The sequence below is a fragment of the Archocentrus centrarchus genome, chromosome 4 (genome assembly GCF_007364275.1).
Source record: "Archocentrus centrarchus isolate MPI-CPG fArcCen1 chromosome 4, fArcCen1, whole genome shotgun sequence".
Classification (NCBI taxonomy): domain Eukaryota; kingdom Metazoa; phylum Chordata; class Actinopteri; order Cichliformes; family Cichlidae; genus Archocentrus; species Archocentrus centrarchus.
This window is the reverse complement of record NC_044349.1, coordinates 34108905-34123369: the sequence shown is the minus strand read 5'-3', so window position 1 is coordinate 34123369 and position 14465 is coordinate 34108905. Positions and strand designations below refer to the sequence as shown.

The 14465-nt window shown below is 42.9% G+C and overlaps 2 protein-coding genes across 3 annotated transcripts in view; one reads left to right on the top strand and one right to left on the bottom strand.

The window, feature by feature from the left end:
* Nucleotides 1-6189, bottom strand: part of LOC115779044 (UV excision repair protein RAD23 homolog B-like) — a 41785-nt gene extending 35596 nt beyond the window's left edge. The window contains exon 1 of the mRNA XM_030727484.1: nt 6075-6189. Coding sequence (XP_030583344.1) covers nt 6075-6143 — 69 coding nt within the window. The 5' untranslated portion in view covers nt 6144-6189. The remainder of the gene's footprint in view (nt 1-6074) is intronic.
* Nucleotides 6190-10155: 3966 nt separating this feature from the next.
* arhgap39 (Rho GTPase activating protein 39) overlaps nt 10156-14465 on the top strand; it is a 113018-nt gene continuing 108708 nt past the window's right edge. Inside the window, exon 1 of one of the 2 annotated variants that reach the window (XM_030726540.1) lies at nt 10156-10282. Coding sequence is in view for 1 of the 2 variants with exons in the window: in XM_030726538.1 (XP_030582398.1) it covers nt 10272-10282 (11 nt within the window). In the remaining variant the exon portion in view is untranslated. The remainder of the gene's footprint in view (nt 10283-14465) is intronic. The other variant, XM_030726538.1, reaches the window with a different exon arrangement.

The window sequence follows — 14465 nt, the reverse complement described above, 5'->3', positions numbered from 1 at the left end:
AGCCGGGCCTGGGGAGGGAGTTCAAGGGAGAGTGCCTGATGGGTGGGCCTTAGCTTGTGGGGCCCTGCAGCATGGAGCCTGAAGATGAAACATGGGCCTGCCCTCCTGTAGTCCCACCACACAGGAGACTTGGCAGGAGCCCAACAATGGTAACAGAGACACTCTGGCTGAAAGCTATCAACAGACCTTCTGGGGGTTGGTGACAAAGGAGACCCCACCCTACCAGAGGCTGGCATTGGAAGAGACAACGGGATCCCTCTGAGGGCTCACACTTGGGTTTAGGCAGTTCAGGACCCTTGGGTTCCTCACGTTCAGGTAGCTTGGGCTCTGGACTCTCAGGTGGAGCAGGACGCTGGTCAAATTCATGCAGCACTGGCTGGGACCGTGCAGGGCTCACAGTCAGCAGCTCAGACTCCAGATACTTGGGACTAATTGGATACTCTGAAGACTTAGGATGGGGTTGCCCAGGTTGTTTAGGCTGTGATTGCGCTGGGCACACATCTATCTCTTCTGGCAACTGGGGCTGTTTGGCAGGTTCCGGCAGCTCAGGATTCTCGGGTGACTCTGGCGACTCTTGATGAGCAAATGATTCAGGTGGCTCTGAAGGCTCAGGTGACTCTAACGATTCTGAACATGCAGGCTGCTCTGAAGACTCTGTAGACGCTGAATGTCCGCATAGCAGTGAAAGAGGTTAAAGCAGCTGGACCAGACGGTATTAGCGTAAATGTCCTTAAGACCCACGCTGACTAGCTGGCACCTGTGTTTACAGTGATATTCAACCTCTCACTGAAACTGTTTGATTCCCACCTGCTTCAATAAGTCCATTATAGTCCCTGTCCCAAAGAAACCACACCCCAGCAGCCCCAATGACTTCAGGCCCATAGCACTCACCTCTGTGGTGATGAAACGTTTTGAGAGACTCACCTTCTCACTGCCCACCACCCTCGATCCACTACAGTTTGTACACTGGCTGGACAGATCCACAGACGACACAATAACCTTCCTCCTCCATAAGACCCTTTCCTACAAAGACACTGGTAAGGGGAACCCTGGTGAGAGTGCTATTTGCAGATTACAGCTCAGCATCTAACATAGTTCCCTCCAGGCTGGTCTCTAAGCTGTTAGGCCTGGGCCAGGGCCCATCCCTGTGCAGGTGGGTTTACAGCATTCCTGACCAGCAGACCACAGGTGGTATGAGTGGGTCACCTCACCTCATCCCCCCTCACCCTCAACACCGGATCCCCCCAGGGTTGTCTGCTCAGCCCTCTGCTGTACTCACTGTACACTCGCGACTGCGTGGCCACATCAGAGTCCAATGTCATCATCAAGTTTGCTGATGACACGGCTGTTGTGGGACTGATCTCCCACAATAAAGAGACAGCCTGCAGGAGGGAGGTCACCCGCCTGGAGAACTGATGCCGGAAGAACCACCTTCTTCTCAACTTCAGCAAAAAAAAGACCTGATCGTGGACTTCAGCAGGAAGCAGCAGAGGGACTACCATCCACTTTTTTCATCAGTGGTGCTGAGGTGGACACTTTCAAATACCTGGGAGTGACCATCTCACGACCTGTCTTGGACTCATCACATTAACACCACTGTGAAGAAGGTCAGACAGCGTCTCTACCTCCTCAAGTGGTTGAGAGACTTCAAGCTCCCACTCAAGATGCTCAGGAACTTTGACACCTGCACCATTGACAGCATCTTGCGTGGGAGCATCACCACCTGGAGGGGAAACGGCACTAAACAGGACTTCATGGCCCTTAAAAGGGGACCACCCTGCCCAACCTGCAGAACACGTACACCAAGCAATGCAGGTTAAGGGATATGAAGATCCTAAAACAGCCCAACCACCCGGGACACTCTCTCTTCTCCATGCTCCCATCAAGCCAGCGTTACGGCTGTCTGAAGACTAAGACTGAAAGGTTGAAGAAGAGTTTTTATCCACAAGCCATCCATCTGCTCAACTCTGAGCCCTACAATGCACTATTATGCACAATATAAATGATTCTATTCTGTACAGTGCGAAGTACTTATTTTTATTCTTCTTATTTTTATATATTCTACTTATTGTTGGATGCAGGTACAAGATACATTTGACTGTGCATTGTACTGTGTATAACTGTTCATGTGACAAATAAACCTTATCTTATCTTTCTCTGAAGACTCATCTAATTCAGGATGCTCCACATGGTGAGCAGCCACCTCCTTCAGTGGCTGGGGCTGCTTAGCAGGCCCCACTGCTGAATCCAGGGACTGAAGCTGAGACTGAGGCCTGGCCATTCTCATCCTTGGAACTGGTATGGGTGCAGAAACAAACTGACCCTTTGCTGCCCCCACCTCGAGAACAGGCATGGGTGCAGGGACAGGCTGGGTATGTGGTGCGCTGGTGTAAGAATAGATAAACGGTTAACTGTTTTTATGTATATCACAATGTGTTGGAAGTGTTCATCATAAACATGCACATGACAATCGGATTGTAAGCACAAAACATACTCGTACATACCCAAATCCTCCAGGTGAGGGAAGCAGGTAACGCCTGTTTCCTGATGTCACACAAACATACACACACCCACACACACTCACGTGATGCTAAAATAAAAGAGCCAGCAGGAAGAAGGAGGTCAGACTCTCACTCAGACGCACACACGAGTGTTGGCTGACGGAGACTCTCCCTGCAGGTAAAAGATCTACGGGTTTCTGTGTCTTCCTTTATTTAACGGTGGTCTGAACCTAACAGCTGGCGACAGGTGTCCCGCTTCCTCTGGGAAGGGGAAGCTGATGAAGCTTGAGCTGTGGCTACCTCCGACTGGCCAGAAAGCAGTGTTGAGGTGGAAGAACTGAGGGGTGCAGAGACTGTATATCCCAGAAATCTGGTGAATGACTCCAAGGGAGTGAGATCCTAGGCTGCTGGTGAATAATCCCTCTACCACCGAGAGCCCCTCTTCCTATATGCAGTACTGGCCAATAGAAACAAATAAAATGCTGGGACTTTTTCCCCATCTCCTCTTCGCTGTTTGTAGTCAATTTTTGTCAGGTGCGAACATATTTGTCCCTCTAGTTTTTCCATTCTTTGATCATTCCCTCACATTCATTCCAATAATTTCAGCATTTCACATTTGTGTGTCCTTATATTGATGATATGATTACTACTCGTTATATTGACACTATGATTGTTATTCTCTCACTGATAAATTCAAACTATACGGAATACAAGTACCCAGAAATGCAGGGGATGAATCAACCGTGCTGAACAGGCCAATCAGAATTGTTGTGGACTGCATTGACCTGACATGTAGTTAGATTTATCAGGAGGTGCATGTCAGGTTATGGCTTAGTTTACGGCTGTCATGGTGTTGGATGTTGTTGTTTTCCTTTTGGGTCTAGGGCCTTTCCTCAGGCAGGCTCCTCCCAGCTGGGTGGAGTGTTGTTCCCGCTCCTTGGCTGCAGGCACCTGTTTCCAGTTCTGTCTAGCACTTCAAGACCAGTGGAGCCGTTCAGTCGCCACCAGATCGTCTCGTACCTCAGTGGTAATCAGTCCTGCCTAGACTCACTCTTGGTAATCCCAGCTCCCCATGCTTATCTGTTGTTTCTCCCTCGTTCCAGGTCAACTTACCCCCCCCCATAACTACCTATTGGACTGCAAAGTGAACCTCCTACAATCCAGCCCAAATCACGACATTGTATTTGAGACCCCATGAAAGAGAGATTAATTTTTCTATCTTTCTCTTCTCAGTGGTCCCTGCACTCAGGACTCTCCTCCCACTCACTCCCCTAGACATACACCTAAGAACTGTTTGTTGTTGGTGAATAAAGACTTTTTTACTGCAGAGCTGTTTTTCGGGTCTTGCATTGTTGGGTCCTTTTACTGGCTGGCTCACGAGCCATGAGAACGGCTTAGGTTTCCTGCTTGATCATTAACCATAATTAATACCTAATGCACCACACAAAAGCCTAAAGGCAACATTGCTGGCTACTTAAGTAGGTTACATTATAGGCTCCGCAAAATACTCAACAATGCAGCATAAATCAGGGCTAAGAGTATAATTGCCAGGTGTAATGTGACAAAATAATTTTAATAATTGGTTTTTGTCAGTTTCACTGTTTTTATGATTGTGTGACACCGAAATTGAAATTAGATTAATTGCACAGCCCTAATTTTATACAAATGAATTGTATCCAAAGTAGAACTCAGATAACCAAACTAAGAAAGCATGAGGGTAAAATAGAGGAACAACCAAAAGTTGCTAAACTAAGAATCAACCAAATACAATGAATAACAGAAAAAAGGGCATCCACAGCAGTATATGATACAAATAAAGTTAAGAAAAGTTTCTTCCTCCTCCACTGAGCAACTTCTGAATCATGACGTGGTTGCTCAGTGTGAAATAAGCTGCGGCAATTGGTCAGACTTAGCTTTTGATAACTTAATGAATGTTTCTTTTTATTTTTTGGGAAGGAAAAAACTTTTAGTCTTGTTTATTTGAATATTTATTTTGAGTCAACTGAAAATAAAACCTACGCAAATACTTCACATGGACCATTAAGATGGGCCCATTGTTCAAGTGGGTGAACCTTGACCTCTTAGGCCCACCCATAATACCAGGGCAGCTTCTAGCTTTGACAGTGTGTAGCCCAAATCTGAAATCAAAAAAGCTTAAAAGTCAACCAAACACATCGAAACTTTGAGGGTTTTTTTTTTCCAAGGCTGCGGAGGTAAAAATGAAACTGACTCAGCCCAAAAACAGCTGAAAAAAACTATGTGGTTTTCACAAAATTTCACAGCAGCCTTTTCTCAATGTATTTAATTTGGTATATTGGATTGTTTTGCATTGCAGCAAATTATTAAGCAACTGAAACAGCCTCAAGTATATTAACACAGGGGGAAGGCATTATTTGATGAAACACTGTTCATTTGTAACAATTATCTAATAATTTTTCTTCCCTTGTTTGCAATACTAAGTACAGATGCCATTTTGACATGCATCACCAGCAGTCTTTGATTCAAGGCTGAACCAGTGCTGATCCCTTTAAGGACCAAGTGTCAAATAAAACAGCACGGAATAGAACAGGTGTTAATCCCACCATTTATTTTCATAGTAAAAAAATTTTGCGACTATTATTCTCATGGTATACTTGTACATGAGCTTATACTTGTTATACTTGTGTAACCAAACAAAAGAATAAGTGACCAAAAATGGCCCATGCAGGAGAAAAAGGAAACACCAAGGAAACACTGAAACAATTATCTGGCTTTGGTCAGGAAAAAGCTGCCATTAAAACTATATCATCAGATTTCTTTAATAATAAAATCTACATCTAATAACTTAAATGCTACTTGTCATGGTGTGTACTGCCAGTGACTGTTACAGTCATTGATATTCACGTGATATAACACTTAAAGAAACAATTATTAATTGAATACGCATCATTTAACTTAACCTAATATGTGACAAATATTTACTGGTCAGCCTTCTCACCGTTACATTTGTGCACAGGCTTAAAATACTGCACAGTCATTCATGGTGTGATACCGAAACGAGTCCAACACTGTCAAGCGAAATAAAACAACAAACAGTTCCGGGTGTTTTTTTTCAGTGTAACTCCTCCATACTGCTTTTTCGCTGTATTACATCACTACGAAAGCCACTGGATACCGGCAACATAGTTCACAGTTCCACTAAGCAAATACAAACATTTAATATACACGACTTCCATACATCCATCTTCTTCCGCTTATCCAAGCCAGGGTCGTGGTGGGGCTGGAACCTATTTTTCGATTACGTTTCATGATTTTACTTTGGAGGAAAACGTGCTCTATTCCTGTCTTTCCTGCGCAACATCGCCTCCTCTGAGCTCTGCGATACTGCAGAACTGATAACTTGTCTGGACGCTTTTTGGTCACATCGACCTACCGTTATTTTTTTAAAGAAAGCAAAATAACTGGTGTGTCTACATTTGAACATCCTGTACCGTGGCCATGTCTTCACAGTAGCTAAAATTCCCGCATGCCTCAGCCTATATGCCAGCCCTCCCACCGACCATGTTTACTTCGGCCCCGTTAACTTCTACTCACCGTCAGTTCTGGGTCTATTTCGATTTTGAACGTCTGCTGTTGGAGTGTCTTCAGTGTTATAGTCAGCATCTTTCCTGATTGTGTCAGAGGCAGCTGGTTGCGCGAAAAACAGTGGACTCAATTTCTCAACTGTAGCCACTCTTTTTTCTTTCTTGTTTTTTTTTTTTTTTTTTTTTTACAGTATTTTTCTGGCTCTGTATGTATGTGTGACTCAGCTGTCTCAGTGCCGCTGAGCAAGCTGGCCACCCACGCCATCTACCGCTGGAGCCACGGTACGACGTGCTGCTGAGTTAACGTCCTGTCGGAAATAATCCCACTCTAAGCCTAAAGGTACTTAGAGTAAATGTTTTAATATTACTGTGTGCATGAAAATCACAACATAATTAAACTAATAGGGAAGCACTCAAAAATCTGATGACAAAAATATAACTCTCCTTGACATTTCTACACCAGGCAACTGAAAAAAATAAACAAAAACAAAAAACACCTGGTCCCTGTTTATAAACAAAGTAGTGAATATTTTAAGGGCTTGCCAGCATAAATATGTGGGACACACACACACACAAAAAAGGGATGTGAAGTGAAGTGATTTTATTATGTTCCATGATGTATGCTTGCCTTAATCACTTCATCTAATATTGCTACAGTAACTGAATGAAACATTAGTGAACTGAAGAAATGGTTAAATAATTAACAGTTGTAATTCACCCACAGGTGTAACAACTCTGTGATAGGCCCTTACTGCCATATTATACTGAAGCAAGCACGGCATCTCACACTCTCTCTTTGTCTCTCTCTCACTCGCTCTCTGTCTCTCTCTCTCACACACACACACACACACACACACACACACACACACACACACACACACACACACACACACACACACACACACACACAGAGAGAGAGCGAGAGAGAGAGAGAAAGAGAGAGTGCAAAAATAATATAATATAGCAATAATTAGTAATATCAATAGCATCATTCTAGCTTTTGATCAGCACCATGGACAGCAACCACAGTCAGAGGTCAGGGGAATGGACACATTTACTAAGCTCATGCTGTAAACTCATACCACCTTCTTCATCCATCCATCCATCCATCCATCCATCGTCCACCGCTACCACTGCATTTCATCTGGATATAGAAAAAGTAGTGAACAATTTGGAATTACTAGGATTCCTGCACTCATTCCTCATAAAACATAGTCTTTCTGTGGACAGGTCCCACCTGGTCACTACCTGTAGTGGGGTGTGGACAACAAAGTGAAAAATATGATGTGAAACTATGTTGTGGATGTGTATATGCACAATGTAAATGCACAGTGCACAGTATTTTTGATTGTTTGTTTGCTTTTCCTTTTTTTCATCTGCCTAATTGTTCAAAGTTTGGATAATATATAATCTGTAAAAATGAAAGGACAGCAAATGGACAAATATTATTCCTGCTTTTTTTCCTGTACCCCCCCCCTTTCCTTCATTTTGTTGCCTCAAAATGAAGAATTAAAAATAAAGAAACTATGTTGAATTATATGCTGAAAATATTTAAATAAATAAAGAATAGTTTGCTTATGGTATTGTGCAGTAGACTGGCACCCTGTCCAGTGTCTACCCCACCTCTCGCACTGTGACAGCTGTGATAAGCTCCATAGCCCCATGACACTAAACTGGATAGATGATTAAGAAAATAGATGGCAGGATGTTGAAATACAAGTTGAATCCTTTTTTGTTAACAATTTATAAAAAATATTCAGGGGTGGGGTTTGATTTTCTTTCCACCTTAAGTCATGCATACTAGAAAAAAGTTTGAGAACCACTGTTCTAAGCCACAACCACTGGCAAACACAATGTAACAAAGTACCACACAAATGCACACTTGCACTTTTCATGTCTTTTGCTGTACACAGAAAGAAATCAGTGCAGGCTGAACTGGTGCTGGGCATAACAAACTTAACAACCTGGCAGATGGTTTACATGATTTGAATGTCGTCCATCTCACAATCATGTCACTCTGCAAACATTGAATCACCAAGATAACACATAGGTCCTATTGTCCATACCCATAATTTTCCACAGTTTAAAAACAACTTTCATTTTATGACTGTAAATTGAGTTTCCAATGTTACATTCAAGTAGCCTACAAATCCAGAATTTGGATCAGATCAGTTTTACTTTTAAACCAAATTTAAGCATGAGAAGATGCTTTCAGTGTCAAGGCCACACAGCAGATGGACTCAAATGCAGGACTCCAAGTAAAAGTTCCCAACAGTTTTATTTACAGAGTCCAAAATATTAGAAACAGTTCAAATGTACAGAGGGTCCTGAAATAAATTTAATTCAAAAGACAGGCAAAAGCATCCCAAGATCCATCTTTCCAGCAGGCTTCTCTCTCCAAAGTCTCTTAAAACAGTCTCTCAGATTTCCCACACAGAGGGAAAAACAATGTGAGTACTCATAACAGGGTTCAACCCAAACATTATGCAGAGGAAGCTTCATTGACAGTGAACAAGGCAACAATCCATTGAAAACTGAAAATTCACCAACACCTTAAGTAGTCATCAGGAAAATCACCAGAGTGCCAACAGTTGAGCTCTTTATCTCCATTAACACAGATTATAAGGGCGGGGGAAACTGTAAGGCCCTTCTGCCGCTTGCGTGTTCTTGGTTCCAGACTTTTTCAGTTCAATTCAATTTTATTTATATAGCGCCAAATCACAACAAACAGTCACCTCAAGGCGGTTGGTATTGTGGGTAAAGACCCTACAATAACACAGAGAAAACCCAACAGTCAAAACGACCCCCTATGAGCAGCACTTGGTGACAGTGGGAAGGAAAAACTCCCTTTTAACAGGAAGAAACCTCCAGCTCCAGCTAGCTTGCAGTGCCAGAGTTGAACCCGTTTTTCATGGTGGAAAACAAAAATGCTGAACGGTTCAAACACTGGCATCGGCATCAGCATCAGCACCCGGTTGATGGAAAAGGGGCGTTGGTGACGTTGTCCAGAGCTGCAGGTGATGGTGGTGGGGGGCCCTTGATGACAGTAGGGGTTGGGGCAATCTGTTGGGAGCTGAGGTGTGAATGACTGCAGTTAAGAGGAAAGCAATTGGCCTGGAGAGGTGTGAAAAAGAGGAGCCTCAGTGGGTAGGGACTGGAGTCGGCCCAGAGTCAATTCAACTGAAAAACAGGTTTGACTTGTTTTCCCAGGCCTGATCTCCAGAGGTGATTTGCCCATCCCCAGTTTTGCTGTGGGCTGAGATATGTTTCAGACCCGTCCACACATCTCGGACGTTGTTCTTCACTTCTTCATAGTCTCCCTGTATCTTTTCTTACAGTACACCTCTCGATATTGGACTTCTGTACGTCTGTACTCTCTGCAGCTCCTCCTTGTCCCCTGAGATGAAGGCCCTCTCCTTCTCGTCATCCAGGGCTTGTTGCTGGGAAAACATCTTATTCTCTTGGATGGCACAGTGTCTTCCACATAGAAGTTGTAGTCCGTTATGCAGTGAGTCAGACTGTCATTGTCCTCCCCATGTGAGCTGCACAGTATGTCCCAGTCTGTGGTAGTGAAACAGTCCCTCAGTTGCTCACATGCCTCCTCAGTCCAGATCTTCACAGCCTTTCTCTGTGGAGACTGTCTTTGCAACACCGGTGTGTATTCTGGCTATTGAACAGGGAAGGTGCACAGATGTCCGTTAGCAAAACTTGGCATCTTGTTGTGCAAGTTTTCTGTTTATTATTTTACATGCGCTTCATATTGTGGGATAACAGTATAGTAAGTTACTGTCTTGCTATAGCAATTCAGACTTCAGATTACATACACCAAAGAGCGGAGTAACTCAAACAAACTGTTTAGGCTATTAATCAGCATTACATGACATAATGGGTAAAATAAGATTTTCAGTCTACCAATTTTTTAATTGCGAACAAATTTTTGATGTTTCTGTGACATAAACTCAGTGTACTTCCCCATGACTGTATAAAACTTTCCTTCAGTCACTGGTAGTCCAAGTACACAAGATCGTCCACGAGATTTTATTTTGAAGGTATTGGTCGGATGTGTTGTTGGTTGTTGTTGGTTGTTCTTGGCAGCTTGGCAGACGTCTGGAACCAGTGACTGACTCGGTGACTGCGGCGACCGCAATTTAGGTAACATGGGAGATGTGGAATTTATCTTGAACGGATTTTAAAAACCATCGGGAAAATGGCCGAGAGGTAAGTCCTGCAACACACGCGCTGTTTTGGTCGTTGAAGAGAAAAGCGTACGAATCAAGGGGAGGTTGGGGGGGCAGCCAGCCCAGCAGCTCGCTCGGTCGCCGTGCGTGCTCACTAGCTAGTTCGCCACGTATTTGCTCCCACGATTCAAAGATTTCCACCCATAAAACCATATGTGTGAATTCAGACTCATTCCCCGTCCTTTACCTGGGTTGCTGGTTGTTGGCTGGGCTGCTTTACCCTGGATATTTGTCCGCGTGGAAGGAACAGTACGTGAAGGCTGGATAAAGATGCTGTTGCACCTGTCGGTCTGAATTGCCATCTCTTTGCTGGAATGCTGCTAACCTGCTTTTCTAGCTGGATACTGGCAGCAAATCCACATATTGAGCTATAATCAAATCGTGACGAAGCTTGTATAAGCAAATCATCCCTCGCAGCATCTCTCGTCCTTGTGATGGATCGAGGCGACTCCCATGGCGGGGCTCTGGAATTAGAGCTGCATGGCCCAATCGCAATAACTACCTTTTTACTCCCTTATTAGCCAATAATAAGGAAGCCACTGCGAAGAAAAAAAAACCTAAAAGCTAATGAGTGGCTACCTCTCGCGCGTAGAGAAAACGCAACACCAAATTCCCGTAAAGATCCTTCAATTTCATTTTAACTTTACACACATTCAGATATATTATAACAGACGTGAACAGCCATTTCTGGTTCAGTAGTTCCCCGTGGGAGGTTCGGTGTTCATATTATCTCAAAATGAACCACATCAATGGAGTAAAATTGCACCCCTCTGTTCGCGGTGATCTTACATGATCGGTGCACAGAGGTGGGAATCAACGACAGAAATCCAGCTGCATTAGGAGTTTTCTGGTGTATGCTCTAATCCTCCTATTTAGTCGTATTTGTTAATGACAAGGTCTCAGGCTGTTCATGTAAATCTTTCTTTGCTGATATAAACAAAATAGGCAGCATTTGAATAGACTGTGGCGTTACAACAGAGGGACCTGAATCCAGCCTCCCAGCCCCGTGTTCTTCAGCTGCCAGAGATGGAAACATGGACGTTTTGTTTTTTTTTAATAAGTTGCTTGCCTTGAAAGGGAGGGTGCAGAACACATCTTGAATATAGACAATGGCAGTTTGTTCACAGCACTTAGCAAGCTCATGTGCCTGTGTTAATAATTTATGGCTGTTAAATTTCTGTTGCAGGGGTTATTTGGTCTCAAATAAGCCACTACTGCAGGTCTGCCTTGTGGGCTGGGGGAGCATTATTCTAATCCAGGCGTGTTTGCTAGAGTCCACTGACTCAGTCATTCAGCTTATTGATTTGTTCAAAATCTACAATCACGATTCATGAGTGCAGTAATAATTGAGATTGCAGTTGCACTTGTGATCAGATGTTGTGGCTCTGTAAGGGTTAAGATAAGTAGTTTTGGACTCAGAAATGCAACTGTTCTTGTTGTTTGAATCAAAGATAAAAGCATCACAACCCCAGCCTGTTTCTTGCCACGCTGCATGTGTCAGTTTTTCCAGTGGGGTTACTGCTTTCACATAGACCCATGCAAAAAGGAAACCCACACTGTTATAACCACACCAATGTCTTGCTAAAGACTGGGTTATGTTGTATTGTGTACTACATTTACATTGTTTTATTTCTTGTATTGGCCAGTGATGATTGGATGGTGTAATTAAAGGTTAAGGTTAAGAAGTTAAAGTAATGAAAACTAATAGCTTTAATAGAAGTTATACTGTGGTACCCATGGCTCAGGTGGTAGAGTGGGTTGTCTGCCAATTGGAAGTTATGTAGATTGGTCCCAGTCTTCCCTGTGCAAGATACTGAACTCTGAGTTACCCCTGATGCATCCACCAGAGTGTGACTGTGAAGGTGGATATGCTTAGGCATGAATGTGTGTGTGATTGGGTGAATGAGACTTGTAGCAGAAAGGTACCTTTAAATATGAGTCCAATGAATATGTTGTGTCTTGTGCACTGTAGGCTCATGATCATTCTGTAACCTCAACCAAAGGGCTGTTAATACCAAAACATAACCATGGTAAAGGTAAAAGGGTAACAATGATGAAGACAACAAAAGCAGATAAAACAGAAAATAAAGCAGGCTATTGGTTAGTGATTAACGAGTGTGCCCTGCCAACATTGTAACAAATTAGAAGATACTGTAACTGTGCTGAGCTGCACATGAACTTAGTGTCTCTGAGTGAAAATTTAACATGTAATAAGTACATAAACTATAGTTACAGTAGCAGCAGGATCTTTTTAAACCTTTGTGTATGGTGATTTTTTTTTCAGAAAATGTCAGTTTTAAATTCTGGATTTTAACAGAACTTAGCAGTACCTTGGAATTGGATGCTAGTTAACATGTAGTTGTTCATCGCCACTATTTGGTACTCATTCTGTTGTCTAATAATTGAATAGCTTAAATGGGAGTTTGTGGAATTTGCCAAGAAGTACAGAGACAAGCTTCAGAAGTTCTAGGACAAAGTTTAATGGACCGATAAGACAAAGTTTAACCTTTACCAAGGTGATGGAAAAGCTATAATTTGGAGAAAGAGAGGATCTGCTCATGATCCCAAATATATGAGCTCATCATCATTGATGATGTCACACATGATGGCAGCAGTACAATGAACTCAGAAGTCTACAGAAACATTATGTCTGTCAGTTAAAAGAAAGATTCAATCAAACTGATTGGGAGATCCTTCATCATGCAGCGAGATAATGACCCAAAACACACTGCCAAGGCTAAAAAGGAGTTCATCAGGGGCAGGAAGTGGAAGGTTTTAGCCTGGTCTAGTCGCTGTCTAGACTTACACCCTATAGACGGTGTAACGGTACAAAATTCCATGGTTTGGTTCATATTGGGGTGGTTATACGCTAACAATATGCCACCTAATGTTAGGCTTGAATGTCCTAAAAATCATACGTTCCCTCTGCTGAACAGTTTGATTACATGCTCACATCATTTGAGTTTATTTGCTAAGTGCCTGAGTCATCCACAACATTAGATCCACCTTGAAGAAAGTTTCAGCAAAACTCTTTACAAAGTTTTACAGCCTCCTCCAGAGAACAGTGATTGGCCTCACTGTTCTATTACTTTTGGAGGGGAGTGTAAATAGTGTAGGTAATGTAGTAGTATGTAGTATATGCCTGACAACTGCTGTCCAAACTCAAATCTCAGCATATGCTTTGGTCATATTGCATTGCTGCCTGTTGAGTGGAGAGATTCTTAGTGGTTTTCTGCCAGAGCTTGATTAAAAATGGTGCTAATTTTTTAGGGCCTTTGTATTGATAGGACAGTAGAGAGAAGAAAGGAAAGCTAGGATAAAGAGCAGGGGGAAGACACAGTAAATGGCCTCTGAGTAGATTCAGACCTGGCTCTCTGCATTAGCTTTAAAATATATATTGCCTACACAACACAGTGAGCTAAACTGGCACCCACAATGGTGCTGATTAATATTTCTTAAAAGAAGTTGTAAAAAGGATTTCTCGCTGAACTCTTTATGGGTAAATAAAGAAATAAAGAGCGACCAGCAACTTTTAAGATCAGTGCTCAGCTTGGGACATCCTGGAAAATATTGTTGATGTGCTAATCTGCATATAACACTCTGCTCACGTCCACTTGTTTAGCAGCTAGTTTGACATTTGATCCGAGCTGTGGGTTGGGGCACTAAAGTTATGTGTTGTGTTGGCAGCGTATGGTTGAAATATTCATATTGACAAGCTGTACCCACAAAGCTACTTGCATATCTGTCACTTAGACTTGTATTGTCTCTGGTATTTCCTGACACAGGAGATGAGAAACCCAGGTATTTAACATGACTGAGAACCGTGTCATAAGGGCGAGAGTGCTGAACACAGATCATGCTGTCATGTACTTTTGCCTGACACTGTTGACCTCTTTCAGTGTTTACCCTGTAAAAAGCTGACTAATGTCATCCCAGTGACTGAGTCAGCCACCTGTAACTTAAGAGTCATTACTACCAGTGGGGAGAAATTAATTTCAATTCAATTCAATTTATTTATATAGCGCCAAATCACAACAAACAGTCGCCTCAAGGCACTTTGTATTGCGGGTAAAGACCCTACAATAATACAGAGAAAACCCAACAGTTAAAACGACCCCCTATGAGCAGCACTTGGCGACAGTGGAAAGGAAAAACTCCCTTTT